The sequence below is a fragment of the Felis catus genome, chromosome B3 (assembly GCF_018350175.1).
Source record: "Felis catus isolate Fca126 chromosome B3, F.catus_Fca126_mat1.0, whole genome shotgun sequence".
Classification (NCBI taxonomy): Eukaryota; Metazoa; Chordata; class Mammalia; order Carnivora; family Felidae; genus Felis; species Felis catus.
The window spans coordinates 110,581,435-110,604,424 of record NC_058373.1 but is presented as its reverse complement, the minus strand read 5'-3'; the positions used below and the strand labels follow the sequence as shown (position 1 = coordinate 110,604,424).

At 41.2% G+C, this 22,990-nt stretch overlaps 1 protein-coding gene across 5 annotated transcripts; it reads left to right on the top strand.

Annotated features, from left to right (window-relative positions):
* Nucleotides 1-14: 14 nt before the first annotated feature.
* Nucleotides 15-18,277, top strand: ZBTB25 (zinc finger and BTB domain containing 25). Of its 5 annotated transcripts, none has more exons than XM_023255762.2 (3): nucleotides 16-435; nucleotides 13,381-13,560; nucleotides 16,948-18,277. In XM_023255762.2, the coding sequence occupies exons 2-3, from the start codon at nucleotides 13,388-13,390 to the stop codon at nucleotides 18,080-18,082; spliced, it is 1,308 nt and encodes a 435-aa protein (XP_023111530.1). In that variant the 5' UTR covers nucleotides 16-435; nucleotides 13,381-13,387; the 3' UTR covers nucleotides 18,083-18,277. The 5 variants fall into 5 exon arrangements, with proteins under 5 accessions (XP_044915998.1, XP_023111530.1, XP_019688684.1 ...); XM_019833125.2 differs by lacking the exon at nucleotides 16-435 and adding an exon at nucleotides 443-539; XM_045060062.1 differs by lacking the exon at nucleotides 16-435 and adding an exon at nucleotides 4,430-5,420.
* Nucleotides 18,278-22,990: the final 4,713 nt, after the last annotated feature.

Below are 22,990 nucleotides of genomic sequence, written 5' to 3'. Positions count from 1 at the left end.
CATCCTTCCCCACCCCCACCCCCGAACTGAGGTAGTGCTGTGCTTCTGCACACCCTGGGGAAAGTCCCCGGGTCACGCGGTTGTGTGTGGGGAGCCTGTGACGCTCAAGCTCATCTCCACGCTTCCGCCTACAGAGTCACGACTGAGGACCGTGGCGGAGGTGCCCAGAGCGCGGGCCGACCCCCGCCTAGCCTCTTGAGTAGGCAGGCGGGCGGGCGGGCGCGCACGTACGCACGCACTCTTCTGCCCCCGCTCTCCTCGTTCCCCGGCTACCAGGCGCGCGGTCACGTGGGCTCATCGCGGGGCGGCCGGCGCGGGAAGCCGCGCGAGAGCGGACCGTGGGGTGCGTGAGCCGGCGCCGCCGCGTGACGTGCGCGGCGCGGGAGCCGCCCCTCCCGCACGGTGGAGCCGGCTGGCCGCCGCGGCGGCGTCTGGGTAAGCGACGCGGCCCGGCCCCTGTGGGCTGCTCCGGGCTCAGTCCCTCCCGCCGCGAGCCGCCCGGGGCGGCGGCCTGCAGCTGCGCCGGTCGTGGGACAGATGCAAGTAGCTGGGGAGAGGGGTGTTCTGGTCCGTTTGACATGTCAATCAGGGCACAGGAGGAAAATGGCAACCGCGAGGGAGCGCTGGGCCGAGGATGCCCAGAACCACCTTTCGCTGCCCGCAGAAGGCGGCTGTCGGGGCCTGACCCCGCGTGGGAACCCCCGCCAGCAGGCCTGCGGCGTTCCCCGGGCGGCCGCGCGGACCCTTCTCGCAAGTGGGCGGGTCTCGTGGTGCAAACTGCGAGATGCTTCGGCCACTGTCCTCTCCCTCCCCCACCCCTGTTTGTGATTACCCCGTTTCTAGGGCAGGAAGTTCCTCCCCCCCCTTCATAATTCATTTCTTCCTTTTTTCGGATTATATTGATTTCATTCTGAGTAAATCCAGTTTTTCTTTCAAAAGTTTGCCCCATCATTCACTGCTTACCTAGCACTTGTTATTTGGAAAAATCAAGCTGCTTAGGCAGCACCTAGAGCTGTACTTGGAACTTGATAGTAGCTAATGTGTTTCCTAAAGTAACGCCCGGTTCCCCCGGGGAATTATATTTGGTATTCGTTCTCTTGAGACTCGGGTCTTTTGGCAAAACTGTTGATTCTCACAGGATTTTGTCAAGCGTGTAAGGTATACGTTGGAATGACATTTTAAAGCTGCAAGGGGCCTTACAGGAAATCCAGTTCATCCCTCTCATTTTACAATCAAAGACACCTGGCCTAAAGAACGTGTAGCTTGGTCGAAGCCCTACATCTTTTGAGTAACTGGACCGTAGGGCTCTAGGCCTCGATTATTGGGCTCTCCACCACGCCAGGAGCACAGTGCCGGTTTAACCCACTCACTGTAGAGACTGTCTGCCAGAGGTGATATACTTGCCTTGATTCAGATTATTGAGAAACCAGGCTTGGCCATGGTGTGATGGCTCTGTTATTTTAAGGAATGGGGTTGGCATTATCCCTAGGTGAAATAGACTCCCTATGATGTACTTTGGGGCTCAAAGCCTGTCTCCAAAATTCAGCCGTATTATCTGCAAGAATAACCAATGTTTGCAGCATTGGTTGCTTCCTTAGGTTAAGGCATCAAAGATCTGTTTAGCAAGCAGTCTGGATGTGTTTTGGTTAAGGGTAAACTATCCATGATCAGAAAACAGTCCCTTAATAGGGCGTAGAATACTGGGATAGCACGTGTAATAGATTCATTTTGGTTTTGTTTGTTTGTTTGTTTGGAATAGATTAGTTCTGATAGCTGGGAGGTTATGGGAAACCGTGGAAGGTCACAAGGGTGGTTAGCGACAAAGCAGGGAGGGGCCTCACATGACTTGCTATACCTTTTTGCCCAGCCCTTCCCTGAATGTCTTATTTGGAAGCAGTGGAAATGGATTCTCCTGAGGTTGTTCGCTGTTTATTGAGCACCAGCAGTGGCTAGCCACTTTCAAAGATGAATTTTGAGTACTTAATAAAAAAGGAGGTAGTAGTGTTTCTATGTTACAAGCGAGGAAACAGACTTAGAGGATTTACCTGTCTTCTGTGATACTGTCATTTACAGCAGAATTCAAGGCCAGATCACTTATCTCACAAGTCCAGTCAGTGCTCTTGTGCATTGTATCTTGCTACGACTTCAAGCCAGGAAAAGGATGAGAGAATCGCCTGTGGCTGATTTATTGGCGCCTGTGGTTGCCCAGAGAGGCTGAGCAGGACTTTCAGCTGCCCTCTTTGCCTTAGAAAATGGAGCTGTGTGCTTCCACCCTATCTCCTGAGGGGAATGGGCCGGAGCCAGGCTGTCTAGCTGGGGAGGAGGGGCCCAAGAGTCTTGGCCGTAAAATATCCTGGCAAAGGCAGTGCTGGGAAGTGTTGCATAATGCCCTCCCCACCACTGAACCAAAGTGATTTATTTACTATGGCCCATAGGTGGTGCTTGACCATCTTGTTACAGAAAAACTTGTCTTTTTTTTTTTGTCATAATAGGGCCAGAACAGAGTTGGGGTTTTAGATTATTGCAGGGTTTTTTTTTTTTCCCCTCGTCTTAAAAAAGCAGTGCAGGTGCTCTTATCTTGATAAATTATAAAGTACTTGTACACCACTTCCTGTGCTCCGTTTTTGCTTATTTATTCCAAATTGCATGCGAACGTCAGTCTTTTGAGAGAAGAATGCTAAGAAAAGTACTATTCCAGTTGATAGTTATCAGCACAGGTTATGGAATCAGACCTAGCTCTTGATCCCCACTTTATACTATCTGCTAGTTGTGGGTACTAAGTCTAGGTTTTTCCTCATCTGTAAAACGGAAATAAAAACGCATAGTCAAGGTGAGGACTAAAAGGGAGAATGTACATAGAGCACTTAGCACAAGGCCTTGCATATAGTATTTACTCATTATAATAGTAGCTACTTTAACTAGAACAGTATTATTTTTTCTAGGATACTAAAGATATTGCTACTTGAACTTGTTTAGGGCGAGTGGAGTAAGAGGAAAGTATTTGAAACAAACATCAGTTTTAGGATTAGTAATTTATTCACACATCTGCTTTCCCTTTGCCAGTAGGAATTTTTTTTTAATCTTTAAAAAAAATTTTTTTTTCATGTTTACTTGTTGTGGGGGAGGGTAAAAGAGAGTGGCACACAGAATTCGAAGCAGGCTCCAGGCTCCCAGCTGTCAGCACAGAGCCCCATGCGTGGCTTGAACTCATGAACCCGAACCCGTGAGATCATGACCTGGGCTGAAGTTGGACGCTTGACCAACTGAGCCACCCACACACCCCTTTTTAAATCTTAATTGAAGAAAAAAATGTTTATAGTATTGTTAGTTATTTTTGAAATTTTTCTAATTCATTTCTTCCCTGTACTTATCAGTCATATAATGACTTTTGGTTCCTTGTGAAAAACTCTAGGCACTTTAAGCAAAATTAACCCATGTGGATAACATGTTTGTGGAACGTTCTGTAGCAAAGGAAGTACTGGTTCACCTATATTCAGAAGTAATAATTATTCTTGTTTATACTGTATTCTAGATCTGCACTAGCATTGTCGTTTTCCGGCTTTCTGCTGTCCTTTGAGTAGCTTTTTTTTTTCTTTCAGAAATGCAGCCATTATTTTTTTAGTGGACTAAGAAGACCGTTTATTTTCCTTCACAGGGTTCTGATTTTTTTAAGGTCCACTAGCTGTTTGCATTCACCAGTATCAGCATTCATGTTTGCCTGGTGCTGCGGCTTTATCAGGCATCCCACATGTTGGTTAGATGGGGGTTAGAGATGTAGTAGGCTGGCTGGGTCTGGCAACAGGCAGGAGGCCCCAAACTAACGTTTCCCTGTTCCGTTAAAAGTTTCTAGAGCATAACTGCTCTTCCTGTGTCTTCTACCACGTCTGCTTCTTACCCTTTTTTCTAGTATTTTTAGTGATTTTCATAAGCAGATCCTAGAATTACTGTATGTTTTATCTCAGTATTTTCAGATTTGTGATTTCCGTATCATTTTCAGATATTATGAAAATAGGCATAATGGTGTCTGAGAGGACATACCTCTTTTTCCTAAATACTTCTTTAGAAGAAGTCTGGAAATGATGTGTTCCTCCTCTGCCCCCAGTGCCCATTCTACTAGTTTGGGAGCACTTTTGTTTCTTAGGATCTGGCTAATTTTTTTTGTTTGACATTGGAAGTACAATAGTTGATTTTTCATTTAACGTAATTGGTATAATTCCCACATTTTGAGAACTTCTTGTAAAATTGCTTCTTTTTCTCTGAAATTATAGAGTGAAATATTCTCTTCGGGTTGCTTGGTTCCCTTCTAATACAGTGGTTCTTAACTGAGGCATGATATTAGAACTACCTGAAGAGCTTTTTAAAAAAGGATCTGAGCCTCACAGCAATTCTCTTTGGGTTAGCGTGGAGTAGAACGCAGGCATCAGTACAGCCCCTGCATTTTAAGTTTTACAGTACAGTCAGTGATAAGAGCTGTTCCATGATAAAATGATCTCTGCAAACATTCCTTCTCTAGATTATAAACTGTTACACCTCCACAGTCATGTGAAAATACCATTAAAAAATTAAAACCATTGTATAAAGTCTGTTATCACTTGGCACTTTGAATATATTTGCTTTTATCTTTGTATTTATAGCCATGAGTAAGTATCTCAAAGAAGCTGTACACATTCCTCTGCCAACTTTTCTCTTTGTCTATTAATTATAATTAATAATAAAGTCACAATGGTAGGAACCACAGAGAAAATATCTAAGACTGTTTATTTTCTACGGCAACAGATGTCTTATACCTATGTCTCTTTTTTATTAAAGATTCATACAGCCTGAGAGAATGAAAAGCTATGTATTCAAGGATATCATCTATCGTCTGGCTACCATAGATCTGAGAGTCCAGTCTAATACAATAAATATTTTTTAAATAAATGAGAATAAATAATATAAAATAAGTAAAAACTAAAAGATGTTAAATGTCAGCTTTTTATTAAACAAAAATAGATACCGGTATAAAGCTGTTCTAGTTTACTTAGTTTGAGCTAATCCAGAGTTACTGCAATTGAGTTAGTAAATAAGATTTTGTAGTTTTTCTTAAATATCAATACTGATTTTATTATTACAGTATAAATACCACTTTGATAATAGATAAAGCATCTTAAGATGAAGTACTCTTTCATTTTGACTATGGTATTTGTCAATTTAATAAAATGTATAAAATTATTTTTCTGCAACCTCTCTCACATCTTAAAATTGCCACCCCAGATTCGTTTTTTCTTTTTTTTTCCCTCCCAGATTGAGGGAGGGAGAGAGAGAATCTTAAGCAGTCTCCATGCCCGGCACAGAGCCCTGTGCAGGGCTTGAGCCGAAGTCAAGGGTTGGACACAACCAACTGAGCCACCCAGTTGCCCCTCCACCGGAAATTCTTAAATGTAACTTCTAAGATCTTTCTGCATGCATAGAAAGCTTTGGCTGTTCCACATAGTAGAGAAAATAGAATTGATGGTCAAAGAAATAATGAGCAAAGGCTATGTGAAAAGCTTAGCTAATAATTTGCAAAGTAGGTTGCATTAGTAAATGTTTTTAATAACTCTGTGGTGGATTGGCTATACTGACATGAGATAAAATCTGGTTGTGTTGCCTTGAAACATCAAAGGTCTATTATTATGCAAACAAGTTTGAATGAGCCTATTATGTATGTAAGTTGTGGTTTTTGTTTTTTTTTTTTAACAGATCTGAGTTTTTTTCATTGTATACACTTGGAAAAATTTCCCCCTTATTCAATTCAATATATTTGTAAAATCTGCATCAGTATGTATGTTAAAAGTTTTACATGGGGGTTGTAAAGAAAGGGCATGAGTTTAAAGTCAGACTTGAAGGGTGCCTGTGTGGCTCAGTTGGTTGAGCATCTGACTTCAGCTCAGGCATAATCCCCCAGTTCATGGGTTTGAGCCCTATATTGGGCTCTGCTGACCGCTCATGGCTGGAGCCTGCTTCAGATTCTGTGTCTTCCTCTTTCTCTGCCCCTCCCCTCGCTCGGGCTTTGTCTCTCTTGCTCTCAAAAATAAATAATAAACATTAAAAAAAAAAAAAAAAAAGGAATTGTCCTTGAGTAACTAATTAACTTTAACAAAAAAATAAAAATAAAGTCAGACCTGAAGTACTGTCAGTTAATGGCTAATTGCCTGACGTTGGGTACCTTTCCTGCCTTCCCTAAGCCTGTGCTTCCTCAACCATAAAATGGAACCAATATAGTACCTGCTCTACTACCTCATAGGATCAAAAAAAGATAGCATAGGGCAGAGATTCTCAAATTATGGTGCAAGGACCCCCAGAGGTTCCGGAAACCTTTTCAGGATCTACAAGGATCTTGCTTTTGCAAGGCTGAAATATCTTACTATGCTTGAATCAAAACAACATGTGGCAGGGGCACCTGGGTGGCTCAGTTGGTTAAGCAACCGACTCGATTTCTTCTCAGGTCATGATCTGACAGTTTAGGAGATTGAGCCTTGAGTAGGGCTCTGACCTCAGAGCACACGGCCTGCTTGGGATTCTCTCTCTCAAACTTTTTTTTTTTAAACGTTTATTTATTTTTGAAAGACACAGGGCACAAGTAGGGGAGGGTCAGAGAGAGAGAGAGAAACACAGAATCTGAAGCAGGCTCCAGCCTCTGAGCTGTCAGCACAGAGCCCAACACAGGGCTCGAACTCAACAAATCCTGAGATTATGACCTGAGCCAAAGTCGGACAATCAACCACTGAGCCACACAGGCGTCCCAATAAATAAACATTTTTTTTTTTTAATGTGGCAACAGATTATGTGAACAGAGAAGCAATGAACCCAGCTGTATTTTTTAGAGCCAGGCATCAGAAGATTGTTAACTATAAAACAATGTTACCCTTCCACTTAAAAAATATATGTAGCTATTTTTTTTTAGAAAAAGTATATTTTATGTTAATATATAATGGGCTTACTGTTATTTTAAATGAATTAAAATTTTTAAAATGTCTCCCTTTTGGGGCACCTGTGTGGCTCAATCAGTTGAGCATCTGACTCTTGATGTTGGCTTAGGTCATGATCCCAGGGTCATAGGATTGAGCCCCACGTTGGACTCTGCACTGAGCATGGAGCCTGCTTGGGATTCTCTCTCTCTCTCTCTCTCTCTCTCTCTCTCTCTCTCTCTCTCTCTCTCACCCCCCTTCCCCTCTCTCCCCCTCCCCCCTCTGCCCCTCCCTCTCTCACATGCTAGTACATTATGTCTCTCAAAAAAAAAAGTCTCACTTTTAATTTTTTATGTGGCAAATATTGATAAATATAATCCACATAAACAACAGCCTTTTGCAGTCCTTAATAGTGTTTAAGAGTGTAAGTGGATCTTGAGTCCAGGACTATTTAGAACTGATGAAGGGTGATAATGGCTGAGTAGTTCCTGTTGGGACAATTCTGAAATAAAAACTACATTTGACCCTTGCACTGAGTGGGGATTAGGGGTACCAACCCCTCTGCAGTTAAAAATCTGCATATAACTTGACTCCCTACCCTCAGCTTAACTGCTAAGAGCCTATTGTTGACTGGAAGCTTTACTGATAGCATAAACAGTGAACTAACACATTTTTTATATGTATTATATACTATATTATAATAAGGTAGAGAAAAGAAAACTTATTAAAATCATAAGGAAGGGGCACTTGGCTAGCTCAGTCAGTAGAGCATTCGACTCTTGATCTCGGGGTTCTGAGTTGAAGCCCCATGTTGGGCCTAGAGCTTACTTTAAAAAAAAAAATCATAGGTCAGAGAAAATACATGTACAGTACTGTACTGTGTTTATGGAAGAAAATCCACATATAAGTGGACCTGTGCAGCTCAAACCAATGTTCAAGGGTCAACTGTATGAACTTGAAAAAAAGCTTTAGAAACTACCAGATGGCATTTGAAAGTGACAAAAATCAGGCAGAAACTGGAATAAGGTCTATACTTGGGAGACGGGAACAGCAGTGGGCACATTTCCATTTCTATGGCTTTTATCCTGAGAGAAGACTCCTGTTGGTGACATGAGGAGATGGCTAAAATTAGGTTAATAACCTGTAATCTTACTTGCTTGAAGAAAAGAGGACAGAGTTCAGGGTGATCACACAGCTGGGAAGAAAAGGAAAATTCCAGAAAGGATGCTGGGAGGACCCCAAATACTGTATATTACTCAGCTTGAATCTCTTGCCAATCCCTAAACTTAGATGTATGTGGAGCAACCCCCATTCGGCACACCTGCTGAAAAAACTGAACCAGAGGGCAGGCAGAATTTGGAGTTTAAGTCCAACCAAGTTAATTATAACAACAAAGCAAAAACATCAATGTGTTTTGGAAGAATATTACAGAATCTAGAGTCTTTACTGCAGTAATCGCAATGTCTAGGATATTGTCCAAAATGAAACAAAACTATCACCCTAATTAATGAAGATTGATTTCAAGATGACCCAGAGGTTGGATTTGGCAGAGAAGATTTAATGTTTATTTTTGAGAGAGGGACACAGAGCACAAGCAGGGGAGGGGAGGGGCAGAGAGAGGGAGACACAGAATCCGAAGCAGGCTCCAGGCTCTGAACCAATAGCACAGAGGCTCTGAACCAATAGCACAGAGCCTGACGCGGGGCTCGAACTCACAAACTGTGAGATCACAACCTGAGCCAAACACTTAACTGACCGAGCCACCCAGGCACCCCTGGCAGAGAAGATGTAAAGTAGCTATTATAACTATGCTCAAGAACATAAAGTAAAGCGGTAATGGGCAAAGAAATAGGAAATCTCAGCAGAGAACCAGACACTAAAAAGGAATGAGATGAAAATTTCAGACCTGGAAATATATCTGAAATTAAAAATTCACTGAATGAGTTTAACAGAAATGACAAGAGTCCATGAATTTGAAGACAGGTTAATAGAAAGTATCACACCTAAAAGAGAAAAAGAGGTTGTTTTATGTGAAAGTTCTGTATGAACTTCATCACTATATGTTAGCATCAGGGATTATTACTCTAGGTTTCTTTCAAGGCCTAAATTCAGCTCTTCCCTTTGCATATGGACTAACTTCATAGTATGTAAATCAAAGCCATCTACAGACTACTCTCACATTCTCCCCTCACCTCATCATCTCCTTGCCACCATCAGAAAGAAATCCCTCTCTTCTCTGTGGCTGACTACTACACTTAAGACTTCTGCTTGTGTTCCTTCTGGCTTCTAGAGACTCCACCCCTCTTCAGGCTGGAAGTCTTCTCCAAGCTGAAGCTGCCTATCCTCAGTGCCCTATCCTATCTGTACCTACCCTTTATGACGTGTGCTTTCTAACATCCTCTTGCAGTGAGATATTTTGCTCTTGCTGCTTTCCCATTGTCAAAGGTCACCAGAAACCTCTTGGTCCCCACACTTGGGGCATTTGTAATAGGCCTCATCCTCACGTTTGTCTGCAGCATTTTCCACCATGGAAAATGGAGGCTGTTGGGCTCCCCCAGCCAAGGCTCTTGCCTTTCCTTCACCATTCCCTTATATAAGAAAATATATTTTCTTATTTCTCCTTTTCTTCTTCTTGTGTCTTTTCTGTGTTGTTCAAGGATTCATTCTTAGCTTTTTTTCCCTCTTATTTCACTCAGTGGTCCCATCCACTCCTGGTGGCTTCGGTTGTGTAATTACTGAGGCCTTTCTCTCTGTGTCTAGCCCTGATCTCCAGAGCCCCAGTCCTCATGTTGTCTCATTGATCACCAAGCATTTCTACTCAGATGTCCTAGCGTGAACACCTTGAACTGTGTCCAAAATGAAACTTCTTTTTTATTAAGACAGCTTCTATGCCTATTCCCCAGCATTCTGGGACCCTGCCTTTGTATTGACACCTGACAGTTATTCTGCAAATACGACCTGAAGGGATGAACGAATTCTTCCAGTGACCCAAGCTGGAATTCTGAGACTCACCTTTGACTTGATATTCTCTGTGGCTTATCACTTCCAATCTGCTGCCAGGTCATGTCAGTTCTGCGTCTGGTGCATCTTTTTTTATTCCTTCATTCCCACTGCCATTACTTGGATATTACAGCAGACTCCTTGCTGGTCTTTATTTCTCCATACCTTTCCCTGGCTAATCTTTTTTATGTATTGTTACTAGAGCAGTTTGACTAACAGGCCTGATGATGATGATGATACTTGGTATTATGGGCCCCACTACTTTTAAGTGCTTATATGCATTATCGTATTAAATCTATATAACAACCTGTGAGATAGATAGATGCTGTAATTATCCATCCATAGTTTACAAGTAAAACCAAAGACCAGAAAGTTAAGTGTCTTCTCAAGATCATACAGCTAAATGACAGAATTGAAATTTTAATCCAAGCTGTCTAATTCCAGGGTCTGAGCTTTAACTACTATGTGTTCTCCCTCCAGCAAAAACGTCTTAACAGTTCATCTCAAACACAACTGGAGTACCTTTCAGTTTTACAATTGGTACCCTGTGTGAGCTAACCACATCTCGTTAGTCACTTACTTTTGTTTTTTCTATGCCCGACTGAATTCTTCAGTTACCTGTATATTCACACTCTTCCCTGTAATTCTATTCATCCTGTTTTTTTCTGCCTGGAATGCTGTGTTCATCCTCTGCCTGTCCATCTAAATAATGGCTTATTTTCCATTGAGTCACCTGCTGTTGATCCCTGCTCCCCCCCCCCCCCATAACATGTTCTCTGAACTGCTCTTATGACATTTATCACTTTTACTTTATATCATAATTATTATGTTTTATGTTTTGTCTCCCCTATTAGCCTGCAGTCTTGTTGATTGCAGTGTCTGTGTAATTTTTTTTCTATCCCTAGGCCTTGTGTAATGCATGCTTTCAAATAATTTTTTCTTTATTAAGTTTCTCTTCAAAAAAAATGTGTTCAGTAAGTGAAGAATTTAACTGTTACTCATCGACGATTAACCACAGCATTTTTGTGTATGTGGCTTTTTAGTGTGCCCTTTCTCATTTCCATGTGGTTCAATAGCTCATTATACTACTGCACTATATATAGACAGATAGATATAGATCTAGTGAAAATGTTTATGATCTGAGGTTTTGTTTTGTTTTAAACAATTTGTAAGGCTAGTTTAAGCTACTTCACTTTGAACCATTCATTGAATCTAAGACACATGTTTTTCACATGGTGAAATCTTCAGTATACCCAGTTTTATTTTGGTGTTTAAATCTCTCTCTAAATTGGTGGAGTTTAGGAATCTGGGTAATGTAGCAAATATAATAAGTAGGGACTTCTAGTCAAATGGCCTTTTGGAACAATACTTACAATTTGGATTTTTATTGAGGCTCGGGTCTCTGTAGGTTCTGTTATTCTTCTTATTACTGCTTACAGGCTTTTAAAATGAGATGGCAAGGAGTAAGAGTTTCGTTTTCATTTATTTTTTAATTGGGGGAGGCTTAGGAGAAACTTATGTGTGACTAAGTAGAATTTTAAAAAGCAATTTATGAATGTAGAACTAAAAGCAGCAAATTGCAGGATTCCTAAAGTACGCTATTATTTACTTACACTTTTAAAACATGCGAAATAGTACTCTCCCTTCTTAAGGGATATGTACAGATGCAGCAAGAACATAATGCTGTTACAAGACAGTCATAAACACCAAAGTCAGGATGATGACGGCCTTCAGAGGCAAGGTAGGAGGCAGTGCAAATGAGGGAGCGATGGCAGGGGGTCTCTGCCATGTTTGTAACGTTTACCTTATGTGCTCAGGGGTGGGTGGCTGCGTGTTTGTCCCATTGCTCTCTGTGCCTATTTGTCCATCTGAAATACTTCATAATTTTTTCTTTTAAAGTTTATTTTGAGAGAGAGAGAGAGAGAGAGAGAGAGAGAGAGAGAGAGAGAGAAAATCCTGAGCAGGCTCCACACTGTCAGTGCAGAGCCCGATGCGGGGCTCAAACTTACAAACCGTGAGATCATGACCTGAGCCGAAACCAAGAGTCAGAAGCTTAACTGACTGAGCCACCCAGGCGCCCCAAGGCTTCCCTGTGTGTCTTGATGTATAACCTGACCATTCCCTAAGCATCTCCAGTTTGTGGGTCATGTTCCCTCTGAAAGGTGGAAAGGGAGGACATTTGGGCTCGGGAGCCCAGTACCCGGGTTTGAATCCCCCACTCTCCCACTTACTAGCAATATGACTTGTGTCCGTTTATTTTGCAATGATTCAGTTTCTTCATCTGTAAGGTGCATTGCTTACTCCCTTTCTTGTAGAGTTGTATTGAGAATTAAATGAGTAGAAAGTTCCTAAGGGAAAGGAAACACCGTTAAGTGTTAGCTGGTTCTATTATATAATTGATCACTCAGCTGTCTGCTGCCCAAGCTGCGGCCAATCTCCAGACAGCTAACCCCACACTTTCAACGCTGACCTCTTTGACTTTGGTCTCTGGCTAGTGAGGAAACTTCATTCTCTTTTGCAGAAATTGCTCTTTTAGAGAAGGTTTTCCCAGCTTGCCAGTGATGACCTTCGTACCCGGCTGCCTTCTCCTTAAAACACTGGTGGCTGTCTACAAGGTTGGGGAGGAGGTGGTGAAGCGGGGCCTCCCACCTACGTGTAACGACAGCACTCAGTACCCTTGCTGCTCACACTGCTGTCCCTTGCTGGCAGAATTCTTCTGCGTGTTCTTTCTCATGCGTGATTTTTCCCAGGACCAGTGGTCCCATTCTGTATTGTTTCTTCAGGAGCCTCCATACTTGTATGTATGTCTGAATCCAGTTAATATCAGGGTATAGACTCTTTCCCATAGGGTTCCAGGCCCCATGTAAATCGGGGGATGTGGCTTAGTATCTATTTTAAGGGCTCCTGAATGTACTGTGACTGACACATTTCCCAAACATTGTATGATAGTCAGGAGGCCAGTGTCCCCTGACCACATAGAGGATTCCTAAGGAGCAGTAACACCTCTAGCCCAGCCAGGACACTGTTAAGTTATTAACAGTTACGGTTAACATTTGAATAGTTTCCATCACGAGGTGGTTGTCACATAACCTCACTCATTTAGCTCTGAGGAATGGGTCAGCATCTCAATCCCATTTTCCAGTGAGGAAACAGGACGGACTGGTAACGTTGAGGTCAGATAGATTAAAAAAGGACAGCCTTCCTTTTGCTTCTGTGTCACTCATACCAAGCCACCTTCTTACCAAATGAAAAAAAAACATATTTTACCTTTTTCAAAGAATTGGTATTTTCATAAGGAGGGGATTTCATGTTAGCTAGGTTTGGGGTGAAATTAACAGTATTAAAAACTATTGAATAATCTCGTTTAAATTTAGGTGTCCTTGTACTCTAGATGTGTGTGAACTGTAGCTAATTTTGTAAACAAACAAACAAAAATTGTGCTTTTTCTCAGAGCCACAATGGACACAGGTAGCCATAGCCTTGTCCTCCTGCAGCAGCTGAACATGCAGCGAGAATTTGGTTTTCTGTGTGATTGCACAGTTGCTATTGGAGACGTTTACTTCAAAGCCCACAGAGCAGTGCTTGCTGCTTTTTCTAACTATTTCAAGATGATATTTATTCACCAAACAAGGTAAGGATGTGCTTTTGTAAATCAGAAGAATTTTAAATACTGTGATATAGCTAAACCTTATTGTAACATCATTTGGGGGATTCTTTGTCATGGGGTCACCTTAAGAAATAAAAAAAAGTTATGTGTTTTTTTTCTACACATCCAGTAATTCATCTCTGTGTGTAGGATCCATGGTGGAAGGTAAAAATGAAAATAGTAATAGCTAAAAGTTATTGGAGGCTTATCCCATACCCAAGCACTAAGTATTTACCTAATGTACATTCTACTGTTATGCACACTATTTTATTTTAGTTTATTTGTTTATTTATTCTTGAGAGAGAGAGAAACAGAACACAGTGTGGGGGTGGGGGTGGGGATTGCGGGCAGAGAGCAAGGGAGACAGAATCCCAAGCAGATTCCACACCATTAGCACAGATCCCAGTGCGGGACTCGAACTCATGAACTGTGAGATCATGACCTGAGCCGAAATCAAGAGGCAGATGCTTAATCGACTGAGCCAGCCAGGTGCCTCTTATCCACACTATTTTAGAGAAAAGGAGACTGAGGTTGAAGTAAATAATTGGTCCATCCAGGATTATAGCCCCCCAATAAGTTACACTCAAATACAGATACGTGTTTTTAAAGATCTGTGTTCTAACCCACTAAGTTTTTGATACCTGTTCTGTAGCACTTTCATAGCAAGGCCTTAATGTCATAGTTCTACCCATCTTATATTCCATACTATAGTTCAAAAGTCATTTGTTTCAAATACTATTTTCAAAAAGTGCTTTGATGTTTTGAATTTAGGTTATTCCAACATGATAGGTATGTAGGAAGAGGGCAGGAAAGTGGTATTCAGATTCTGAGCTCTTAAAGAATAGCTTTAATCCATCCTCGATTGAAAGGGATAGAATTCTCTATGTTTTTTTAAAGGACCGTGCATGAAATACTAGGAGTCTAGCCTCAATTACACATGTTTATTTACCCATTCATTCATTCAAGTATTTATCAGGTACTTAATGTCAGCACTGTGCTAGACCCCAGTAACAGGCTAATTATGCTCCCTGCCCTCAAGGGGTTAATAGTCTCATAGATAGTGCACGTAAGGAAAATAATCGCAGTGTAATTGATCTGTCTGTGCCTCAGTTTCCTTCTATGTAAGACACTGGCATTGTATGTGTACTCACCCCATGGTGTTGAGATTTAAATGGATTAATAATATTAAAATGCTTGGAACGGAGCTTTGCACTGTCAGCTACTGCTATCAATAATTAACGTGATACGTCTATAATAGAAGTGTTGCCTAGAAGGTAGAGTGGAGTGTCAGCAGCTCTATTTTGAGGAGGTTGGAACAGGCTTTATTGAGGCCCTGTATCTTGAAGGATCAGGAGGAGTTTTCCGGATGTTGTAGAGGAATGCAGGAAGGTACGTTGCAGGCAGAGGGAAAAGTGCACGGAAACATAGGCAGATATGAACCAGGCTAGTACACTGAGGAAACGGAGTACGTCAGAATGACTGGAATGCATGGCACAAGGAGGGAGGAGGTTGGAGGGGAGGACATGTCATAGTTAGGGTCAGTGTCGAAACTGGATTAGAAACAGTACCTTCACATCAGTCTCCTCTAAGAGCTGGGAGTTGGTTCAGCTCCCAAAGCGCCTGTTGTGTGCCAGGCACCATGCACGCTGAACTAAATCCAAGAGATGCAAAGGTGTCAGGCCTGCTGTCTGGTATCTCTGTTGAGCAACTAAAAATCCTCAGTTAACAGAGCTCTGTACCGATATAAAAAAGCCCTGCCACAGACCCTGGAAGTGGGTGGGTGAGAGCTAAGAGTGAAACCCAGGAGGCAATCCCGAGATACGGGGACTAAAGAAATGGATTGTCGCTATACTTACTGACACCCAGTGCATTGTGAAGCATTCAAAGTTTTGCTTCAGGGAAGGTAAGTCCGTTGGCTGATTCTGTTGTTCCTTGACATCCAGCACTTCCCTCAGGTTCTGTTTATCCTCATCTTGCAGGGTGTTTCCCAATTTCTTGTTCACTCATTATTTCCACCTATTATCTGAATTCTAGATTCATATCTAAAAATGGGGCTTGGGGTTATTTTGAAGTTTTTCAAAGTTATGCCTGTATTCATTTGTGATGTAAAGACTAGATGTGTTAATATAGTTAGGAAGCCCAAATAAGATTAGTGCTATTTATTTATTTATTTATTTATTTATTTATTTATTTATGAGAGAGAGAGAGAGAGACAGAGAGACAGAGAGACAGAGAGACAGAGAGACAGAGTGCGAGCAGGGGAGGGCAGAGAGAGAGAGTGAGACACAGGAACTAAGCAGCCTCCAGGCTGTGAGCTGTCAGCATGGAGCCTGATGGAGGGCTCGAACCCACGAGCCACGACATCATGACCTGAGCCGAAGTCGGATGCTCAACCGACTGAGGCCCCCAGGTGCCCCTGGGATTAGTGTAATTGAAATTCTAAATATTGCCAATTTCAATAGATCCTTTTAAAATTTTTAATATTTTTTATTTTGGTAAAATATATATAACATAAAGTTTGCCATTTGAACCATTTTCAGCATATAATTACTGACATTAATTACATTCGCAGCGTTGTGCAACCATCACCGCTGTCATTTCCAAAACTTTTCATCACCCAAAACAGCAGCTCTGTGCCCATTAAGCAATAGCTCCCCATCTCTCCTGGCCCAAACTGCTGGTAACCTCTAATCTACTTTCCGTCTCCAAGAATTTGCCTGCTCTAGATATTTTTTATAAGTGGCATCCTACAAAATGTGTCCTTCTGTGTCTGGCTTAGTTCACCTACCAGACGTTTTCCAGGTTCATCCATGTTGTAGCAGGTGTCAGAGCTTCATTCCTGTCTCTGGCTGAGTAATAGTCCGCTGTACGGACGGGCCACATTTTGTTTATCCAGGCACCTGTTGCTGGACACTCGCATTGCTTCCACCTTTTGGCTAGTGTGAATAATGCTGCAGTGAAGACTGGCGTGCAGGTGTCCTTTGGGTCCCCATTCTCAGTTCTTTTGATTATTTATCCAAAAGACTGGTAAGTTCCTTAACAGCAAGGGACCTGTTTTATTCATCACGTTTCTACTCCCTGGAAGCTTGTATAGGGCATATCACTTAGGAGTCACTAAATGTTGAACTCATCAGAACATCTGTGTGTGTTTCTTAACTTTAGGCGGTAGGTTGAAGACATGAAGACTTGTTGCTGGGCCACAGAGCTGGTGTATAGTGAAAGTTTAATTTTCCGTTGATATGTTTCATCAAGGCAGATTGCTAAATTTGAACTTCTTGGGAAGAAATCACGTTAGCCTTAGACTGTATGCTGCTACCCAGAAGGCCAGCTGGTCATTTCATTTTGTGCGGTTCTGTTTTTTGTTTTTAACAGTGAATGCATAAAAATACAACCAACTGATATCCAACCTGACATATTCAGCTATTTGCTGCACATTATGTATACGGGGAAAGGGCCAAAACAGATTGTGGATCATAGTCGTCTGGAGGAAGGGATTCGATTTCTTCACGCCGACTACCTTTCTCACATTGCGACTGAAATGAATCAGGTGTTCTCACCAGAGACTGTGCAGTCCTCCAATCTGTATGGCATTCAGATCTCAACAACCCAAAAAACAGCTGTCAAACCGGGGCTGGAGGTCAAAGAAGCTCCTTCCAGTAACAGTGGCAACAGGGCTGCTGCGCAGGGCGACCACCCCCAGCTGCAGCTCTCTCTCGCTATTGGGCTGGATGATGGCACTGCCGATCAGCAGAGGGCCCGTCCTGCTGCCCAGGCCTTGGAGGAACACCAGAAGCCCCCAGTGTCCATCAAGCAGGAGAGATGTGACCCAGAGTCTGTGATCTCCCAGAGCCATCCCTCACCCTCAGCGGAGGTGACAGGCCCCACTTTCACCGAAAGCGGTATCAAAATACACTTATGCCATTACTGTGGGGAACGTTTTGATTCCCGTAGTAACCTAAGACAACATCTCCATACCCACGTGTCCGGATCCCTCCCGTTTGGTGTCCCTGCTTCCATTCTGGAAAGCAACGACCTTGGTGAAGTGCATCCACTTAATGAAAACAGTGAGGCGCTTGAATGCCGCAGGGTCAGCTCCTTCATTGTCAAGGAGAATGAGCAGCAGCCTGACCACTCAAACCAGGGTACCACCGAGCCTCTGCAGATCAGCCAAGTGTCTCTGATCTCCAAAGACTCAGAGCCAGTAGAATTAAACTGTAATTTTTCTTTTTCAAGGAAAAGAAAGATCAGCTGTTCCATCTGTGGTCATAAATTTCTCCGAAAAAGTCAACTGCTGGAACACATGTATATACACAAAGGTAAATCTTCCAGATACAACCGATGCCAAAGGTTCAGTAATGCGGTAGCCCAGAGATTTCAGCCGTACTGTGACAGCTGGTCTGATGTCCCCCTGAGAAGTTCTTGCTTGTCGCAAGAACAGTTAGATTCATCCTGTGCCTTAGAGTCAGAGCTCACACAAGAAAGTGTGGACACTATCCTTGTGGAGTAGCAGTTTCTCCTCCATAATTTTTATATCAATTCTGAAAAAAAATCCACATGCATTTTTTTATTCATAAACTCTCTTCCTCCTCAACGTCTGTTCACTTTTTTCTTTGCCATTTATCCGTAGTTTTAAGGTGGTATATATTAGGTCTTATTGTAAGGTATGTTATACACATGGCTATTAAAATGTAACCTTCAAGTAGAGCGCGAACCGTTCATAAATCGCAATTACGAAATCAGAAATCAGTGTAAGAATTATGGAACTTTAGAGTAAATATTTATAGAATTTCTAAGTAGAATCAGTAAAACCAAATTGAAAATGAAGTAAATGAAATTTTTTAAAGAATACTCTAGACTATCAGTTTTGGCTAATTTTTCACATGAATAAGCCACTGTAAAGACTATTTAAAAATATTTTCTGGGGCGCTGGGGGGGCTCAGTTGGTTGAGTATCCAACTTGGGCTCAGGTCATGATCTTGCCATTCTGAGTTCGAGCCCCACATGGGCTCTGCGGTGACAGCTCGGAGCCTGGAGCCTGCTTCAGATTCTTTGTCTCCCTCTCTCTGCTCCTCCCCCACTCACGCTCTGTCTCTCAATAATAAATAAACATTAAAGATTTAAAAATAATAAAAAACAATAATAATATTTTCTGCCACATAGGGAGTTAAAGTTATTTATAATGCATAACTATATAATGTATAAAAATTTTGCTTTAAGGCATAGCTATAATAAATCATGAGTAGTTTTAAAATCACTTTTTACTTATTAGCTCTGCAGCATCTTGCATGGCTTTTATTTGTTTTTTCACATTGAGCATACCTCATTGTTAATGAAAAATATTTTAGTGAAAAGAGAGAAATCGAGGAGATTCAAACAGTAAAACAAAATCCTAAGCAGAGAAACAGAAATGTTCATACACCTAGATAAACAGAGCTTCAGACAGAACTGTCTTGACTAACACCAATGTTGTTACCTTAATCTAGAACGTTTTCTTAAGGATCTTAAGAGCAATTTGAGATTTTTTTTATGACCAGAGATTTACATCAGCTTAGAGAGGAAAATGATAAAATACAAATTGTCTTTCTACCCTCAGCGCCCGAGGATTTTCTAGGCTGCCTAAGTTGATGTTAATTTTCTATCACTTGCAGAAGTAGTTTTTCAGTGACACAGTTTTCATTTTTTTCTGGTCCATAAAACTAACAGGACACACAGTGTCCTAGAACTATGTCTAAAGTCCATGATAGCTTTCCCTTTGTGAATAACCTTAGCTCCCTTTTATAACAGTGAAACTTACAAAGCTAAAACACCAGAAAAATTAACATGATGGGCTAAATGATAGATTGTCCTGCTTTATGTAGCTGGAGAATAGCTGGTCAAACTTCACCACAAAGGATAGATCTAAATTGTTTCTGAAATGTTTAAATTTCAAAGATTGGTCAAGAATAACAAAGCAGAGAGGCTTTAAAACAGCCTCATCTTTTTTGTGTGTGCTGCCCCGTTAAATTCAAAGCCTCACAGACATTTTAATAAATCTGGCTTGTGAGGCTTACAATTTAACTGTATACAGAAACTCTGAGCTCCTTTATTGACTGCATCCTTCTGAAGACATCTCCTGACAGCATCAGAGTGGAGTCAGAAGGGAGCTGAAAGAGTAATCCAGCCCGTTCTAAGGGCACAAAGGTTTTCTCTGGGTAAACACTGAGTTTAGGTGACTTATGAAGTGGTAAGTTATTCTTGATGGCTGAATGAAGAAACTACTGGGCATTGTCTAAGGCAGTAGCGTTTCTCCCTCAGACAAATGACTAAAACTTCCTGGGGTCAAGATTGTTATGTGTTGAGAAGAAAATCTAACTAGCTGTTTTTATAGTAGCAGTTACATTGGGAGTGGCTAAAAACAAATGTGTTGCTCTTGGGGGTGAGAACTTCATCTAATCTTAAACTTCAGTCACTTAAACAATGATTCAAACTTTTCTGCCCTCAAAGATTTCATCTCATAGGGTGAACACACATCTTAACATCGATTTCCTGTATTTTAGGCTATTCATGATATACTCCCCGGCCTTCTTCAAGTAAAATTTTATTTTTCGCACTAGGATGACAGTTTTTCTGATTTCTTCCTTCTCTGTTTTCTTCTTGCTCAGTCATTAGTCCTTGACACAAGAAGTGCGTAGCTGAAGGGTGGGATTGCGGGTGCATGTGAGTTGAGGTGTAGGGTAGCAGTTCAGGGCAGAGTCTGGAGAAATTGTGTTTGCTGGTGGCTGATTGGCCACGGCGGACATTAATTGAAAGCTGAAATATATTTATACTTATTAGATGTTAAGAACATAATGGTTAATTGTATTTTTGTTCTCATTCATTTAGTTCCTTTTAATGTTAGAAATTCAGAGCAAATATTCTTTCTTTTAGTCTTCATAATATTCTATTTTAGGGAGTGGGAAAATGTTAACTCCATTTTATAGGAAAAAAGTCCCAAAAGGTGGGTTGCAGAGTATCAGTGAATAGTGGTGTGGGAACTGACCCCAGTTTAATTTTTTTCATTCATTCAACAGGCATATTTTAAAAATAACTGTTACACGTATAATTAATACTGTGCCCTGAGTGTATTTTTTTAAGACTTGATTCCTTACTAAGAGAATCTACTTTGTATATATATTAAAAAAAAAAAGGTTCTTTCAGCTAAACCCTTTAGTTTTGACCTCATCATCTGTAAAATGAGCTGCAATCTTGACCATCTAATGTGGTTTGCATGATTACCAAGCTCTTAAAACTGGAAATGCTAGATGCACCTTGATTAATGTATGAGGCAAATACTAAGCAGACATTTTCTTCTTGGATCAACTTAGGATTCTCTCTTCTTTCCACATCCTACCTATAGTTGTTTTCTGGAGAAAAACAGACTTGTTTCAGTATTTGTCCCTATTAGCATATTGTCAGAACTCTGGAACTCATAAGTGAAGTTTGCCTTACAAGAAAACCAAAATTTCTTGATTTCTATATCTTGAGATTATTATTTCTTGCTCTGTTTTTCTGATTTCTCACTTGTAAAGTGGACATAAGCAATCCCTACCTCACAGGGGTGTTGTGAGGAATTGTGTTAAGTTCTCTTAATATTATTAATAAAAACCAAGCATATAAAGAAAACTACATATATTCTATAGCTAAACCTATTAACTTCAGTATTCCAACCTGTAAACTCTAGAATGTCTTAGAAGCAGTCATATACTATTTAATATTCAATAATTTTTTGACACAGTTCTTCCTTTTATTTTTTAGAAATACTCTAGAATACTCTGGCAACGTTGCCAGAATTCCATTTCTATTGTAGTTTAATCAGTAGTATTTCTCTTTAGACTTTAGGAAGGGGGATATTCGTTCATTGGCATTATTGGGAATAAAACCTTGCCAATTCCAGCTTCATGGAAAGTTACCCCAAACATATTGTTTACACATGGAAAAAAAGAACAAAAGCAATGGAGAAAATATCATTTTCGTGTCTTTGCTGTAGGTCATCTAAAAAGTACATGGAGACAAGAAATAGAGTGGGGATAATAACATAGTTGTTCATTCTGTTCTATTAAAGTAACATTGGAAAGGCCTCACTTTAAACTGAAGGAAATACCTATTAATCATGGAAAAAGATAGTCTGGAAAATGGTATAATTCCATTAATGTTCATCTGCCCAGGCAAATTCTTAGTGTTGTAACCCAGATCCTTGATAAGTGTCATTTTTTAGTAGTAATTGAGGTAAAATAAGCCACACGAAGAGTTTTCATAATGTAATCTGTGTCTTTGTATGTTTTACGTTAAATGTAGCTCTAAGGGATTTTATTATAATTAATTTTTAAATTCCTAAGAGTGAAATCTGTAAATGATTGTTCTCTGCTGTACTTCTATGTTTGTATGGTTGGACTTTTTGAAAACTGGTGAGATTATACGGCCCCAAGCCTGGATGTCTTAAATACAAGGAATCACCAACTGCGATTTTTGTCTTCAAGACCTGGAAGAACCCGTTGTGCTGCAGCATGTTTCTGTGCCACGCTGCTTAGTAGACAACTGCTGCGACACATCTGACATTAACCGCCATTGGCTCTTCCATTTTGTGCCAAATAAAGTCATTTAGTCAGCGTAGATCAAATACGAACTTAAAATAGTTTCAAAGAAACTTGGAATTCAAACACGTGTGCAAGAAGAAAGGCCCACAGAAGAAATCCTCCACGTATAAGTAACACATGGCAAATTCAGGAGACCCCAGAGAATAGTACATTGTATGGTTAAACTCTTCCCACCTTACGCACTGTGAGTTTGCTTCCGACACATTAATTTAGAAAGCTTTGTATCCTCTATTTGGAATGAAAACAGTGGATTTCATGTATTTTATCACGACCAATAAATTAACGTGACTTGATCATAAACAAAACCTTTTATTTTTATTTTATTTTTTTTTTTTTGGGGACAGAGACAGAGCATGAACAGGGGAGGGGCAGAGAGAGAGGGAGACACAGAATCGGAAACAGGCTCCAGGCTCCGAGCCATCAGCCCAGAGCCCGACGCGGGGCTCAAACTCACGGACCGCGAGATCGTGACCTGGCTGAAGTCGGACGCTTAACCGACTGCGCCACCCAGGCGCCCCAACAAAACCTTTTTTAAGTGCGGCTTATAGACTGTTCTTATTTTACAGCAGTGTCTGCCAAGTGTTGTCATCCTAGCACTGGGGTAAGTAAGTCTCTGTGCCAGGGACCATCTTGGATGTGTAATGCAAAAATGCATCAGTGAGCCCAGGTCTTATCAACCATAACCTGTGTTAATAGAAGATTGGTGTCCCAATCAAATGCTTTCCAACTGCCATCTCTGGAAAGAAAGGTAACGTCTAGCCATTGCCCAGTAGTTCCCTGCTTTGCTTCTTTCTTTCTTCCCT